The following is a 15,316-nucleotide window of genomic DNA, read 5'->3' on the forward strand; positions in this document are numbered from 1 at the left end:
TTTGGAGGTCATTAGTTCAGCCTAGGAGTGTGCTTGTAAATATTTAATAATCATCCCTTCAGAGGAGGAAAAAAAAACAAAAGTCCTGATTTGTAATATTTGCCAATTTCTGTGGTGTAAATACTCCAGCCATGGCCGAGTTCGAGTTACCAAGATAAGGCCACGGAGCTCACGGTGGGTAGAGTTGCACGCGGTGGGCTGCCGTGAGCCAGAGGCTCCAGCACGTGACTACACCAACACTCCTTTCACAAATGAGAAAGCAGCGTAGGCCAAAGACGTGGGGTGACCGGCTTTGCATCACGTAGTTCTTCAGCTGCACTGCCACGACTAAAGCTCAGGCTCTCCCCCACGCTAGGCCTCAGGCCTTGAGTGCCTTCTGAGGAAAGGACCGTGATTGATGGATGCCTGCCTGACCCCCCTGCCCTGGCCAGGCTCCCCTTCAGAGACTCCCATAGACCTTTCCAGTTTAAACTGTGGTCCATTTGTCTGTCTTCCCTACTAGTCTGAGATCTCATCGACACTTGTAAAGCTTTTTATTCATTTTTGTGTCTTCAGCACCCTGTGCACTATCTGGAAATAGTAGATGCTCAGAAAGCATTTGTTGAGTATGTGAACAAATATTAATAATAGCGATCTTTTATTAACCTACCACGTGTCAAGCACTGTTCTTAGTGGTTTACATGCATTGATTCATTGAGTGGTCAGAGTAACCATGACAACGAGTGATGGTTGTATTATAAGCGCACCCATATCCCAGATGAGAAAATAGAGGCTCAGAGAAGTTACTTGCCCAAGAGGCACACAGACAGCAAATGGATTTAAACCTTGCAGTCTGTCTCCAGAGCCTGTACACTTGACCACTCAGCTGTCACTTATTTAACCAGCAGTACCATCACGCTATACCGCTCAATGACAAATCCTTCCAAAAGGTTTCCCTCCATTCCTTTGAAAGACAGACATTTCCTGGAGAAGATCTAGTGTCATCAATACACATCTTTGTTAATGGGGAAGAGACTTCATTAATTGAAATGATCAAGGAAATGGAGTGTTTATGTTTTCTCATTATCTGAGGATTAAACAGAAACCTGTATTTTAATTAAAAGTCCTGTTGTTGACAATAGGCTCTAGTCCTATGTTTTTGCTTTAATCTAAAAAAAAAATTAACCTTTCTTTGATTTCTCGGTTTGAAAAATGTCATCACTGTTTGCTATTGAGAGAATGTAAAGAAGATAAGGGAAACTGCGTTAACAAACTCCAGGGATATTCTGCAATGTTTTTTCCTTAAACAGAAAAAATACCCTTTTTCCCTCCTGCTTTTCTTATCGATTGTCATCTCATCACGTGAGATAACCAGAAAAGTCCATTGGTATATTTGTACATTTTCTTGGATTCTTAGTCAATTCAGATTTAGTACTGTGAGTGTCTTATATAAGAGCTTTAAGATACGAACCTTATTTTTAAAACATAACTTAAAAAAAATAAAATAAAGCATAACTTAATAGTTCAAATTCAAAAAAAAGAAAAAAGGGCAGCCCGGGTGGATCAGTGGTTTAGTGCCTGCCTTCAGCCGGGGATGTGATCCTGGAGACCCAGGATAGAGTCCCACGTTAGGCTCCCTGCATGATGCCTGCTTCTCCCTCTGCCTGTGTCTCTGCCTCTCTCTCTCTCTCTCTCTGTGTGTGTGTGTGTGTGTGTGTGTCTTTCATGAATAAATAAATAAAATATTAAAAAAAAGAAAGTTTAAAAAAAAAAGGATCATTTTAAAGGCTCCTTCAAAAAGCCTAAAAGAAAAAAAAAAGTCATTCACCGTCTACGTTGCATTAATGGATATCAACTAAGATACATATTGGTTGTAATGCTTTTTCTTTTCTTTTGGCAGTAATGGTTCATTTATTTTCTCCCTTTATTATCTTTCCTAAAGAAAATACAGTGATAAATTATGTAGTAGGCTAATGTTCCAAATTTTAGGAGACACACTAATACCATATTGAGAAGTTCATTTAATTTTTCCCCAGAATATATTCTTGAAGTTTTAGATAGATATATGCAGTTTGTTTGGAATTTGCTTTTGCCCTCTAATAGGGCAACTTGTCTTAAACCCTTCCTTACTTCTACTCCTTGTCATTCCCCCCCATCACCAAAAATTCTCTAGTACATTTCTAAACAATAAGGATTAGATATAGAAGTGGCAAGGACAACACCCTGCGTCTGTATATGCATACGCTGTATGACGGTCGAAGCTTTCAAAGAGGAGATCTCTTTTTAGATACTTAAAACAATCCAGTTAGGATATTGGATCCTAGGCCTCAGAGGTGGGTGAGTTACCCAGAGTCCTGGAGCTGGAGAGGGAAAGGGCAAGAACCAGAGCTCTGACGTCCAATCCTGCCCGGGCGTACTCTCCTCCTAGCTCAGGAAGCTACTGCAGTCCTAGTGGAGCGGTTAAGAGCCTGGACAGATTCCTGTCGGCCAGACATGGGATTGAATTCAGTTGTGTGTGACTTTTGGCGAGTTTGCTCATGTAGAAGAGGAGAATAATAATACTTCCTACTTCAAAGGGTGTTTTTATAAAGAGAAAATCAGAGGGTTTAGCAGGATGCCTGGTGCATACATGGTAAGCATCCAGTACGTGTTTCTGTTATTTTTACTGTTGTATGGCGTATACCTTTTCCAATCCTTCATCTTAATGACACACTTTGCTTTGCCTTCTGATCCACAGAACTCTTCTTGTGTGAAGAGAAAGTCACACCACACTGTGTTTTTTTTTTAAAGGAGCCCTCGGAGCTATTAAGCAATCCTTTTCATTTCTTGCTGACCTCTTCCTGCGTGCCTGCTTGTAGCTATTCTAAACCCCCTTCTCTACTCTACAGAACCTGGCCCCTCTTCTGTAACTGTTACTTGCAGTGATGGTCATATACTCTCGTTTATTTTTATAATATTGAGACCATATGCCCTGAATTCCAGTGTTTCCGTACTTCCTCTGACTTACTCTCACCTGCTATCTCGGAAAGTGATCTCTCTTGTCTTCCAGGCTCTTGGAAATGCCTCTTTTTACTCTTTTGGGATATTGCTCCAACAATTTTTATCTCCTTCATTTGCTTTCCTTGGTTTTCCCACGTCTCTGGGCTCAACTACTTGCAGTTCTTCCGATCGTGCCATATGTTCTCTCCTGTCTCTATACCCTTTCGCAAACTGCCGTGCCTACTAGAAATTTCCCTTCATCCTCCTCCTCCAACACTGAGCTCTAGCATCATTTCCAATGTGGTTGGCTGCCCTTTTTATGCATTCTCATAACTGTCTGTCGATCCTCCATCAGGTGACTCTGAGCTAGAGAAAGGCACCCTACCTCTGTATTCCCGGAACCTGCCACCATGGCTGGCCGTAGTAAATACCCAATAGACGTTAGCAGAGGAAGATCTACAAATAGGCATGTCTTTCCTACAATTGGAGAGTAAACTCCTTTGGAAAAATAAATAAATAAACAACTCTTTACCCTGATTTTCTTGCCCTTCCTTTGACATCCCACTTCCTTACCACACATTCCCTTGCAATTTATTAATTGATACAACTATTGAATCCACTGAGATCATTCTTGAAAGTCAGCAAAGAGCCTCCATGTGGTCCATGTCCTCCTCCTCAAGCCTCTCACCTGGCTTCTGTGACACAGTGCGGTGTTGGCTGTCTTGGCACTTCACTGAACTTGCCTCCCTTGACTCCTTCGTTTGTTTCTCCAGTATGGGTAATCCCAAGATTTCTTTCATTTCACTTTCTTTCCTTCACCTTGCCCCTCCATGAACTTACTTGATTCTAACCATTATCTCTGGGCAACATGCAAAGTTTATTCCTAATCCAACTAGAACCCAACTGCTCCCCCAAGACTGAGATCTAAATTGTCATCCCTTCTAGTACAGACATGGGAAATATTTGACACTCATACTTCCACTTGCCACTATCTCACCCCAGACGAATATTGTCTCACCTAAAACTTATCCTGCCACTTTCCTAGTAAGGGCTAACTTCTCCTCAGAATCTCTCTTGTCATTTGCCTCTGTCGCTTGGCACAATGCTTTGTCTTGGAATCCTGATTCCTCACTTATTCCAGGCATCTGCTTCCTGATGAACAATGTAAAACCTACTAGTCACCCCTATAATAGAATGTTTTCACTCATTTCCCAATAACATCCAACTCAACATGTTTAAAACCAACTTATCTTCGTCAGTCTTTAGCCCAGCTTCCTCCTATTGACATCTTAGTTTTGTAAATTGTTCCACACTTTTCCCCAGATAACTGCTAGTCATCTTTGCCTTCTCATTTGTATGCCACCGATTTAGATGTCAAATCTTATTTATTTAAATATTCTCTCATTGATCCCTTCCTTTCTATTCTTGGGAACACCATCTTGGTTCTGGCTCTTACAGATAATGAAGTTATGGACTATAATAATACTTTGTCATTTGGTCTTCCTGTTGCCAGCTTCTCCCTGCCCTCAGCCACCTTGGCTCCAAATCAGTCTTTCTAAAGTAAAGCCCTGATTATATGATTCTCCAGCTCAATTAAAATCCTTGACTTTTCTATTCCCTCTTATATAAGTCTAACAATTTGGTAGAGAAAAAATTATCTTTGAATTGGATTCGAGTTCTGACTACTACGTATACCTTTTCTGTTACCTTGAACTTATTTCCTGATTTTTATTCACTTATTTATTCAAGATATATTTATCTAACACCTACTATGTTATAGGCTCTGTATCAGATACTTGGGAATGGGTAATGAGCCAAGCAGATATTGTCCTTGCTTTGCTGGACCTCACAACATAGTGGACTTGTCCCTATTTCTCATAATTATAGTAATTCTAAGTACAAGTCATGTTTCCCCCTCTTGGTGCCTTTAGCTCTTGATTTGTGCTACTACATAGGGTATTATAATGTGTATTATTTGCATATGTGTATTGTCTCTCAACCACACTGTAGGTTCACTGAAAGATAAATACCAAATCCCATTTCCAAAGTGCAAGCACAGAGCCATACACATACTAGTTATTAGTGAAATCTGCTATGATTTTGTAGACCTAGGGTTAGTCTTTGGCATGGTTATAATGCCAAACAAGTTTTTAAAGATTCCTATCAGAATTATACACTAAAAATGGAGGGAAAAAAGTAATTAGCTATTTTGTTTCTATTCCTTCTAAGGCCTCCTTTCTAAGGTACCACCCTGCCTACAACTTTTATGAGTAGAACTAACAATGTTTGTTTATAGCCCTATACTTTAAGTTTTTTGAAACAGAAAAACAAATGCACTCAGGATAACTAGTTAGAAATATTGTCCATGGGCATACAATGGAATCTTAAAATAATGTGTTTGTTTTTTGTTTTTTGTTTTTTGTTTTACTAAATAGCTTTTGACTTGGTAATGAACAATATGTTGTTTTTCCCCAAGAAATAATTCTAGGACTTTAGTCCTGAACATTATATTTTATTTTACAAATTTTCAGCTTGCTGTTTTTATGTTTCCAGTGATCTTACATTAAGTTAAGCATTTGTCTATCCAAAACAATAGGTCAGCTATAGCCAAATTATAACCATACCTTTCCTCTGCACACAAATTCCTATAAACAGCATGTGATCATATTGCTTCTAGAATTTATGATTGTTTTCTTCCAAAAGGAAGCTAAATTTAGCCTAGTAATTCTACATGCTCCCAAGGAAACAATGCCTGCTGTGATTTCTAGAATAAATGAATCTGAACCACAGTTCCTTTACTTGACTAACTAAGAAAGTTTAAATATCAACCTAGTCATTAACCACAGATATTAAACCACATTAAACAACCAGCAAGAGGTTAAGAAAGAAATTTGCTGTTTCTGACTTCATTGCTAAATGAGTCCAACTTAGTTGGGTGTATTGTCTTTAATACAGAACATTGTTTGCATCTCATAATGGTTCTCTAAAATTACTCGTTCATGGCTTGAGTTCTAAAATTAAACTATGTGGAGTCATGTCCATCTGCACAATGCATCATTATGTGAAATCAGCTAGAGTTTTTTATTTTCACTTGATGTAAAAATTCCTGTTAGGAAGATTTGTTTCTAATAGTTTAACTGGTATGGTTCTTTCAGTTTCTTCTTTGTTTCTAATGACAACTAAACTGCTCTCTCTTTGAACATGTTTTGGCAGATATGCTTCTCACCATGAAGGCTCCTGCTGTGCTTGCACCTGGCATCCTTGTGCTTCTGTTTACCTTGGTGCAGAAGAGCTATGGGGAGTGCAAAGAGGCACTAGTAAAGTCTGAGATGAATGTGAACATGAAGTATCAGCTTCCCAACTTCACTGCCGAAACACCCATCCAGAATGTTGTTTTACACAAGCATCATATTTACCTTGGTGCAGTTAACTATATTTACGTTTTAAATGACAAAGACCTTCAGAAGGTTGCTGAGTACAAGACTGGGCCCGTGCTGGAACACCCAGATTGTTCCCCATGTCAGGACTGCAGCCACAAAGCCAATTTATCAGGTGGTGTTTGGGAAGATAACATCAACATGGCTCTGCTTGTTGACACATACTACGATGACCAACTCATTAGCTGTGGCAGTGTCCACAGAGGGACCTGCCAGCGACATATCCTTCCACCCAGCAATATTGCTGACATACAGTCGGAAGTGCATTGCATGTACTCCTCACAGGCAGACGAAGAGCCCAGCCAGTGCCCTGACTGTGTGGTGAGTGCTCTAGGAACCAAAGTCCTGATATCAGAAAAGGACCGGTTCATCAACTTCTTCGTAGGCAATACCATAAATTCCTCGGACCATCCAGATCATTCATTGCATTCGATATCGGTGAGAAGGCTAAAGGAAACGCAAGATGGGTTCAAGTTTTTGACAGACCAGTCTTACATTGATGTTCTACCGGAGTTCAGAGACTCCTACCCCATTAAATATGTCCACGCCTTTGAAAGCAACCACTTTATTTACTTTTTGACAGTCCAGCGAGAAACTCTAGATGCTCAGACTTTTCACACGAGAATAATCAGGTTCTGTTCTGTAGACTCTGGATTGCATTCCTACATGGAAATGCCTCTGGAGTGTATTCTCACGGAAAAGAGAAGAAAGAGATCCACAAGGGAGGAAGTGTTTAATATTCTCCAAGCTGCATATGTCAGTAAGCCTGGGGCCCATCTCGCTAAACAAATAGGTGCCAACCTGAATGATGACATTCTCTATGGAGTGTTCGCACAAAGCAAGCCAGATTCTGCTGAACCAATGAATCGCTCTGCCGTCTGTGCGTTCCCTATCAAATATGTCAATGAATTCTTCAACAAGATCGTCAACAAAAACAATGTGAGATGTCTTCAGCACTTTTATGGACCCAACCACGAACACTGCTTTAATAGGGTAAGTCACATTCATTTCCCACTTATAAGGTATAAGTCAGAATAAGTACCAGTCCAGAAAAGAATATCAAGGGCTTTTTGGTGCCTGGTAAATTATTTTTATCCATAATATTTGTACATTCTTTCCAAGAAAATTTAGATATTGTATCTTCATTTAAATGTAAAATCAGGGACGCCCAGGTGGCTCAGTGGTTGAGCGTCTGCCTTTGGCTCAGGGTGTGATCAAGGATCCTGGGATCGAGTCCTGTATCGGGCTCCCTGCAGGGAGCCTGTTTCTCCCTCTGCCTATGTCTCTGCCTCTCTCTCTTCGTCTCTCATGAATGAATAAATAAAATCTTTAAAAATAAAATAAGAAATAAATGTAAAATCATAACTTGAGAAAAAGTTAATGTGGTTCTATGAAAAGATATTTTACAGTTTAGGTTTACATGGTTGTCAACACTTAAGATTATTAAATTTGTTTCTCATTTAAGCTTTAATAGTTCTGGTCAGATTTACACAAAGTTTAACACAACAGCAATTCCTGTAAAACACAATTATTGAGATCTCAGTATAGTCTTTACAACATATAGATGAGAAGCCCAAGTTAATTTGTGAGTTTTAAAGGCTTTTTGCCTTATGAGGCCCCATTTGCTCACTGATATACAAATGAATGGTTTACATTCTGGGCATTATGTAAAGAAAATTAAACTAAAAACAAACAACAAAAATCTCTTCTAAAATCTTGGTAAATCAAATATTTTTAAATGAGCTAATACACTTCTCTGAAGAACTTAGAAAAGTAGAGGAAACTTTTGTTCCCAAATCCTTCCTTTGGAACTTGCGTGGACTTTCTACGTGAATGGACCTGTGTGTATCACCTGCTAGCTAGATACTTTTTACCTGGTTGGTATTTGATATTTATAAATACTGATATTTTCATCAATACTTGTTTATACCTACATGAAATGGTATTTTCACAGATGTTAGAAACATTCTTTGTTGGTTTAACTTACATATAGTTAAAGCTACCAGCCATAGCCAGAGGATTTATCCTACTAGCACCAGATCACTTGGTGCTAGAGGAAGAACACCAAATCCAGAGTTCATTGTGGCCTTGGGCTCCCTTGGTTTGGACCCACATTCAAGCATATGAACCTGGGTATGCCTCCTAACATAACGACCGCTCGTGATCATAATTAGATGAACAAATAGTATAGCTTTTCTAAAGACAGTTTGACTTCAGAAATCCACATCTCACGACTCTATCAGTTTTCAGTCTCAGTAATAAAGCTTGTAATTGTAAGCAGAAGGATATTAAACATATCTTTGATGAAAGAGAATATCTAATGTGCTGAAGGGTATCAAGGACATATGAATTCAAAAACATTTGGTTCACTTTTTGCTGAAATGTCTGGGATACTTCCCCAAATGGAAACTCCAAATAGCTCTTTTTTTGAAGATTTTATTTATTTATTTATTTACTTATTTATTTGAGAGAGAGCATGTGTGCACGTGCACTCAGGGGCAGGGAGAGGGGCGGAGGGAGAGGGAAAGAGAATCTGCAGCCAATTCCACTCCGAGTGCAGAGCCCGATGCAAGGCTTTATTTCACAACCCTGAGATAATGACCTGAGCCTAACTCAAGAATTAAGCCACCCACACGCCCCTCAAATAACTTTGTATAAAGCTAGAAAAATGCTTCTGAGAAAAGGAAACTCCTGTTTTAGTGAACTAAAGACATAACTTCTCTCCTTGCCCCTCCAAAATCTAGGAATAAAAAATAATACACGTGCCTAATCCCAACTAAGACTAAATTCTCCCCTGCATACATGTCATATATATTGCAAACTCTGTAAGAAGCAATAGGATTCCTCATGAAGCTGCCACTTTTCTTCACGAGAAAATATAAAAGAATGAAACGAAACAAAAGACTTTCAGGGTAGGAATCAGGGAGGAAAAAATGTAATATTAATAGCATTCCAGAGAAAACTTTTTTTTTTTTGGTATCCAGTAAATTGCATCAGAAACACTAGTTTAAAAAGATTCTACGAGTTGTTCCTCCAGGGCCTCTAAGCACATGACTTTGCTTTTTAAATCTTGTCCTATTAAAAATTAAAAAGAGACGTTACCTTATGAGGATATATTGATATCCGATTTCATTATTCTATTTTGTACTTTTCAGCCCCCTGATGTAAAAGTATTTATCAATTCCAGAAATTGCCAAAATACATTTGAACTCCTCTACCCCTTTCATTCTTTTAATGTTCCAAGGGAAACAAAAGGCAGGATTATCCAGTGAAATCCAGGTCAGTTTTATCACCCAGGAAAAATGCCCAAAATGCACCAACTGCACCTGAAACAGTTATCATTCCCATCGCAAAAATTCTTGTGGAAAACAAGATGGAGCTTGCCAACATAGTCCTACAAGGGAAGCCAACTTTTGCACTGGCCAAATTCCATAAAGACAAATACCTTCAAACCTCTTCTACTTATTTGCCTGTTTATCTTCTCTGGTTACCAAAGATCAAAATTCTTCTGAGAATGAGACATCCACATTCTCAGTTTTCCATATACCAGTCCACAAAAAGACCTCAGATTGTTCCAAAGCTCAGCCTACAATCATTTCCTAGTTTCATCTTGAAAGGAGGGCACCTAGAGAGAGCCGTTACTCACACAAAACAAAATGATTTACAAAATCAAACGTGTTTGGAAAGACTAAAGCAATAAGACAACTCCATTTCATCTTGGCAACTTGACTTGGCAAGATATCAGGTGAAGCTTTTAACAATTTCTTGGAATTGAGCTTTTGTTTTGGCATAATGCTTGGTGAATAAACATGTATATTGTAGTTTTGTTATTAACTTCTCTAATCCATTGGATCTTTATGGAGGGACGGTTGTGTGTTTTGTGGGCAAGGAAAGCTGTAGCAGGAACTTTCTGCTGAGGCCTCTGCGTGGTCCTCAGTGTGTAAGCAAAACCATGGCAGGAGTTTTCTGGCCGTCTGAGCTAACACTGTGTGCAAAGAGCATTTGTGTCACAGGATCAGACCAAGAGAGTGCCAAGAAAGAAGGTCTTTTAAATTCTAGGGGTCGAGCCAGGATATAGGCCTGATTTGCTTATTTCAGATCACATAGGTTGCTTTTCTCACTCTCCCATTTTATGAAACACGTCTATGCAGCCTCTTCATATACATCTTCCCGTATTGATTACATCTCTTAAGCCCTCTTTTGAGTCATTTGATGATTTCCAGAGCATATCGTCTTCGTATCTAAGCTCTGTGTGCTTCAGAACTCTTTTGCTTCTACATATGATGTTGTTTCTGGAAACTTATCCTAAGCCACATGTACCCATTCATGTAATATTAGAGTTGATTGTATCAGTTCAATAAAAATAAATTCTTGATCTTCACAATATAACCATTTTCTTTATTACTTTTGAAAGTGATGCTTAAAGGATATGTTTACAGTGATTTCTAACACTTAGAATTATGAGATTACATACCCACATAGAATTACTAAATCTTAAGTCTTAAATTATCTTTACCACCTTTTTTTACTCATTCATCATTTGACCTCTGTCAACATCGTAAACTGCTATTTGATTGAAGTTGTTTTAGTCTGATGCATATTCCCTAAATAGCACACTACAATTCAAAATAAAATAATTGAGAAACTGTCTCATAATATGGAGACTTTGTAAATCCCGAAACTTGGGAGGAAAAGACCTTTACTTTCTATCTGGGGATAAATAGTTTTAAAATTCAGTTCATTTAAGCATGTTGATGGTACTCTCCAACAGTATCATACATATCAGGGATTTACCAACATGACAATTATTCCAGGAGAAAACTAGAATCAATATACCTTGGCCCAGTTTCCTACAAATGAGATCAATATTGACTAAAAAAATAAATTTTTTTGATCCATAAATCAGTAAAGATCCTATTCCCTAAATTATACTTACTAAGAGAAGTGGATTAATACATCTTGGAAAGATTTTCAATCACAGTTGAAATTTGAAAAGGGGTTCTTGAAATATCTCTCATATAACCAGAAAATACAATTATCATGTTACATTTTTTCTTGCAATTCCATTATCAAAGTTTTGCGCTATATGTAAGTATTTGAAAGAATTTTTAAACAAAGAAGAGTAGGCTTGTAGTAAAAAATATTTTCACCAACATCTTAATGACCAGTGATTGATCAATTGAAGGGGAGAAACATCAATTGAAGGGGCGCACCTACATACAAGTCCCAGCTTATTACATAATCTGCTGCATGACTTGACTTTTTAGAGCCTCAGTCTCCTCATTTGTAACATGCACAGAAAAATCCTACCTCATAGGGTTTTGTAAAAATTGAGAATAATATATATAAAGTATCCGGCACAATAAGATGACCATAAACTTAGCTCTCTGGGAGACAGCATGGCCTAAAGGAACAAGACCGAAGTCAAAGAGATCTGGGTTCAGATCTGTCCTCTACCATTTTATACTGGTCCGGTCACAAGAGCATTATTTAGACTCTCTGAACCTATTTTCCTCCATGCAAGGCCACTGCGAAAACAAGTGCAATAATGTTTGCAAAAAACCCTAACTTAGTCCTTGACACATAATAAATAGCAACTATTATTGTAAGGAATACTTAGGTAAAGAAAGGCAAATGTAGGCAATTGAATTTTCTGGAAGGGGCACCCTCTGGTTGTACTGCTCTTGAAGGTCTTTCACTTACCTCCCTACCTGTTATGAGTGACTCCATTAATACTTAATTTGTTTAAGCCCTTCTTAAAACTTAATAGATGAGAGAGAAAGAGAGAGAGAGAGAGACTGAGAGATGGGGAGCAGTGGTGGTTGGGGCTGGAGAGAAAAATAATTGAAACAATTGTAACCTAGTTAAGCCAGAAGGTGTGCTCCTTTTCCCAACCTTCAATTCTAACTATCCATGGCTCTATGAGATACTGTGCTTCTGTAACTTAAGTTATACGGTGCATTCAAGAATTTGCAAATAATGCAGTTTTAGAAAAAGTCAACCTCACAGGTTCTTTGTATCAAGCTTCCTTGTTTTTAAATATCATTTATACTCAAATTCAAAGAGTAGCCAACCGCTTCCCAAAATAAAGGAAACTTAAAGTAGTAATTTTCCATCTCCGTTTCAAGGAGTGCCAAAGTTAAAGGGTCACCACTCAGAACCATCAGAGGAAGAAAGCAAAGTGATTAGAACAATTTTGAATGAAAACAAAATCAAAACAAGATGCAAACAAGGAATAATAGGAATGGGCAGAAAAATAAACATACAGTGATGTTTCTTTATTAGTATTATAAAGATGATAGATGAGTAAAATTGGGTTATATTTAAGTTGTAATGGAAGAAAATAATTGCAGCCTTCCATCAGGAAACCGCAAGGACCATTATTGATCTGTCATCCTCAGGGCATGTCTCGTAATATTTAATAAAATAAACAAAGATTTATAACTCTTTATAGGCCATATATCTGTAATCTCCCACACACCACACCATTTGAACAGGGAATGTGGAGCCAGTGTTACAAATAACATCCATGTAATTATACTGGTTTGGCATGTCTTATTTAAACAATCTAGCACTCTCAAGAGAGTATTTTTGTATTAGGGATGAAAAATGTGAGGTCAGACTTCAGGGTTTTTTTATTTCCTGTGCTCTGAAATGAGAGAATGTTATCCTATAGGAAAAATGTTATTGAGGATTCTTCATTCTAAACACTAGATACCTTGGCCTTATGCCAAATGTAATAGCTACCAAAGCAAAATCTTGCAAGAAAGAAAATCCTTGAGCTATAAGGATTCAATAGACTTTTTAAAAATATATATCTAAGTAGAAATTTGTTAATTTGACACTTTGTTCCTCTCCTCCTATAAACTCTTCTTTATTCTCACCCAGGCTCAGGGAGTCGCTTATTTGAATTACAGTCCCATGAAAAGTAGCATATTGCATTATTTTATTTAAAAGAATTTGAAATTATTTTCTTTCCAGAATTCTGTAACTGCTCTCTGAGATCGTTGGGCACACCCAGTGGGTATTGAAAATGTGTTAGAGAGTGAGCCACTAATGGCTTCTACCCTTTCTCTTCCTCCTGCTAACCCTCTTTAAACCATTCGGTAGCTTATTCACAGGTCCACCATAGGAAAGAATAAAAAAGTAAAGGCATGACAGTTTTATAAGCTAAGAGCCAAGAAATACAGTTACTGCTAAAACTGTCATCAAAAATATAGGTAGGCTTTACCCGTGGATTATACTGATTCATGATGGGATGGGTGCATTTTAAATTAATTCTTTATTCTTCTTAATGTTTTTTGAAGCAGGTGGTATCATCTGTATTTTATTTAAGTAGTTGGCTTTACATGGAGATTCACTTGGTAAAATTAATGTAGCAAACAATAAGGAGTTCATGCAAAAGAAATTTTAAAGTTGGTTTTTGAAAAGCTGAAGTGTTAACAGAACTTTGGAGACAGCTCGAATACATGATATTTTCATTGTCATACTACTATGTGATTGGAAACAAACGAAAGCACATGCGATCCTGCGTTTTGATAAGAATATTAGCTAGCCTCCTTGAGTAATAATGGATTTTTTTTACTCAAAATAATATATCAAATTTTGGGTGTTAATCCTTACTTCAGACTTCTATCTTATCAATGGACATCCCACCCCACATTCTTATCTCCTCTAATAAGAAAAATGAAGATCTGTTAGAATTTGGATAGAATAGCCATGAGGAATTACTGCCGTTGCTTATTCATGGATTGGCACTGAAACCGAGTCAGTGGGCACATGGAGTCCAGAATGACTCAGTGCCCAGATATGTGCTGTAAGTCACAACTCCAGCAGCCAGGGAGGGCTGTAAAAGACCTCGTTTGTCAGGGTAATGAGACCAGGGGCTCAGCTACTCTTGAAGTTATTAAAAGTCCCTTAGTGTTTTGTTGTTGTTGTTGTTTGTTTTGTTTTGTTTTTAATAATAGTGAATGTGGTGAGTGATTCTAGGATCCTGGATACATTCCAGTCTGCTAATTATGTATTTTTTTTCTGACTAAAATGTTCCGGGCTGGTTCATTTGCATATGAATTACTTGCTGAGCAGTGTTGACTTCCTATCTTAAAAGCCTTCACCCTAGACCTAAGCTAACTTAGAGCAGATGAAGTGTGTCTCTCCCCTCTATATTTCAAAAATACTTTCTGGTTTTTCAACAAAAGACAGAAAAATGTCTTATAAATGCATGCTGATATAAAATAAAGGCTATTTTCACTATTCTTGATGCTCACAAATAAGGGGAAATGCCTTATGAATAGTAACTATAAAACAAAAAATAAAAATTGTGAATTCAACTGAAGTCTGGCCTCAGTTGTTGGTTGTCTTATTTGGGTAAATCGCCAAAATGTTCATCAATCAGAGGACATTAAAATGGTAGGTGACAGTTCAAATCATGCTTTAGGTAAAAGGGGTGAATTAAGGTCAATTTTGATTTGTAAAGCACTCTTTTCTAAAACTGATTTTATGAAAATTAAGTTTGCTGAGTTGTCATCTCAAAATATATGGATTATTCATGACTTGCTAGCATCTGTGTACCAGAAAAGTGTAAATTTGTATGATATTAAATTTTCTGATGACATTTTAAATTTAAAATCTGATTAACACTTGCATCTAGCAGCCAGTCTACTAACTGAACTATAGGTAAGGTGGGGCTCAGCATATGGGAAAAATGCAAAGATTAAATTGGTCTGCGAGCTGAGTGAATCAATAGTATTTAGTGCTAATGCACTAAGCAGATACAAGCACTAATGCAGTGGCAGTCAATAGCAAAAACGGATATCTCTACGAGTTATCTTGACAATAAAATGTGCAATATTTTCCATTTATTTTAAGCTAACCACATTACCTGCTTGTCCTTTCATTTTATTAGTTTAAGCCAAGTTCTG

At 37.7% G+C, this 15,316-nt stretch overlaps 1 protein-coding gene across 5 annotated transcripts in view; it reads left to right on the forward strand.

Annotated features, from left to right (window-relative positions):
- Positions 1-15,316, forward strand: part of MET (MET proto-oncogene, receptor tyrosine kinase) — a 126,589-nt gene that overhangs the window by 21,287 nt on the left and 89,986 nt on the right. For all 5 annotated transcript variants that reach the window (XM_025464745.3, XM_025464746.3, XR_004804750.2 and 2 more), the window contains one exon: positions 6,172-7,388. In XM_025464745.3, coding sequence (XP_025320530.1) covers positions 6,172-7,388 — 1,217 coding nt within the window. Of the gene's footprint in view, positions 1-6,171; positions 7,389-15,316 lie in introns of those variants that run through there.

Source organism: Canis lupus, chromosome 14 (genome assembly GCF_003254725.2).
Source record: "Canis lupus dingo isolate Sandy chromosome 14, ASM325472v2, whole genome shotgun sequence".
Taxonomy (NCBI): Eukaryota; Metazoa; Chordata; class Mammalia; order Carnivora; family Canidae; genus Canis; species Canis lupus.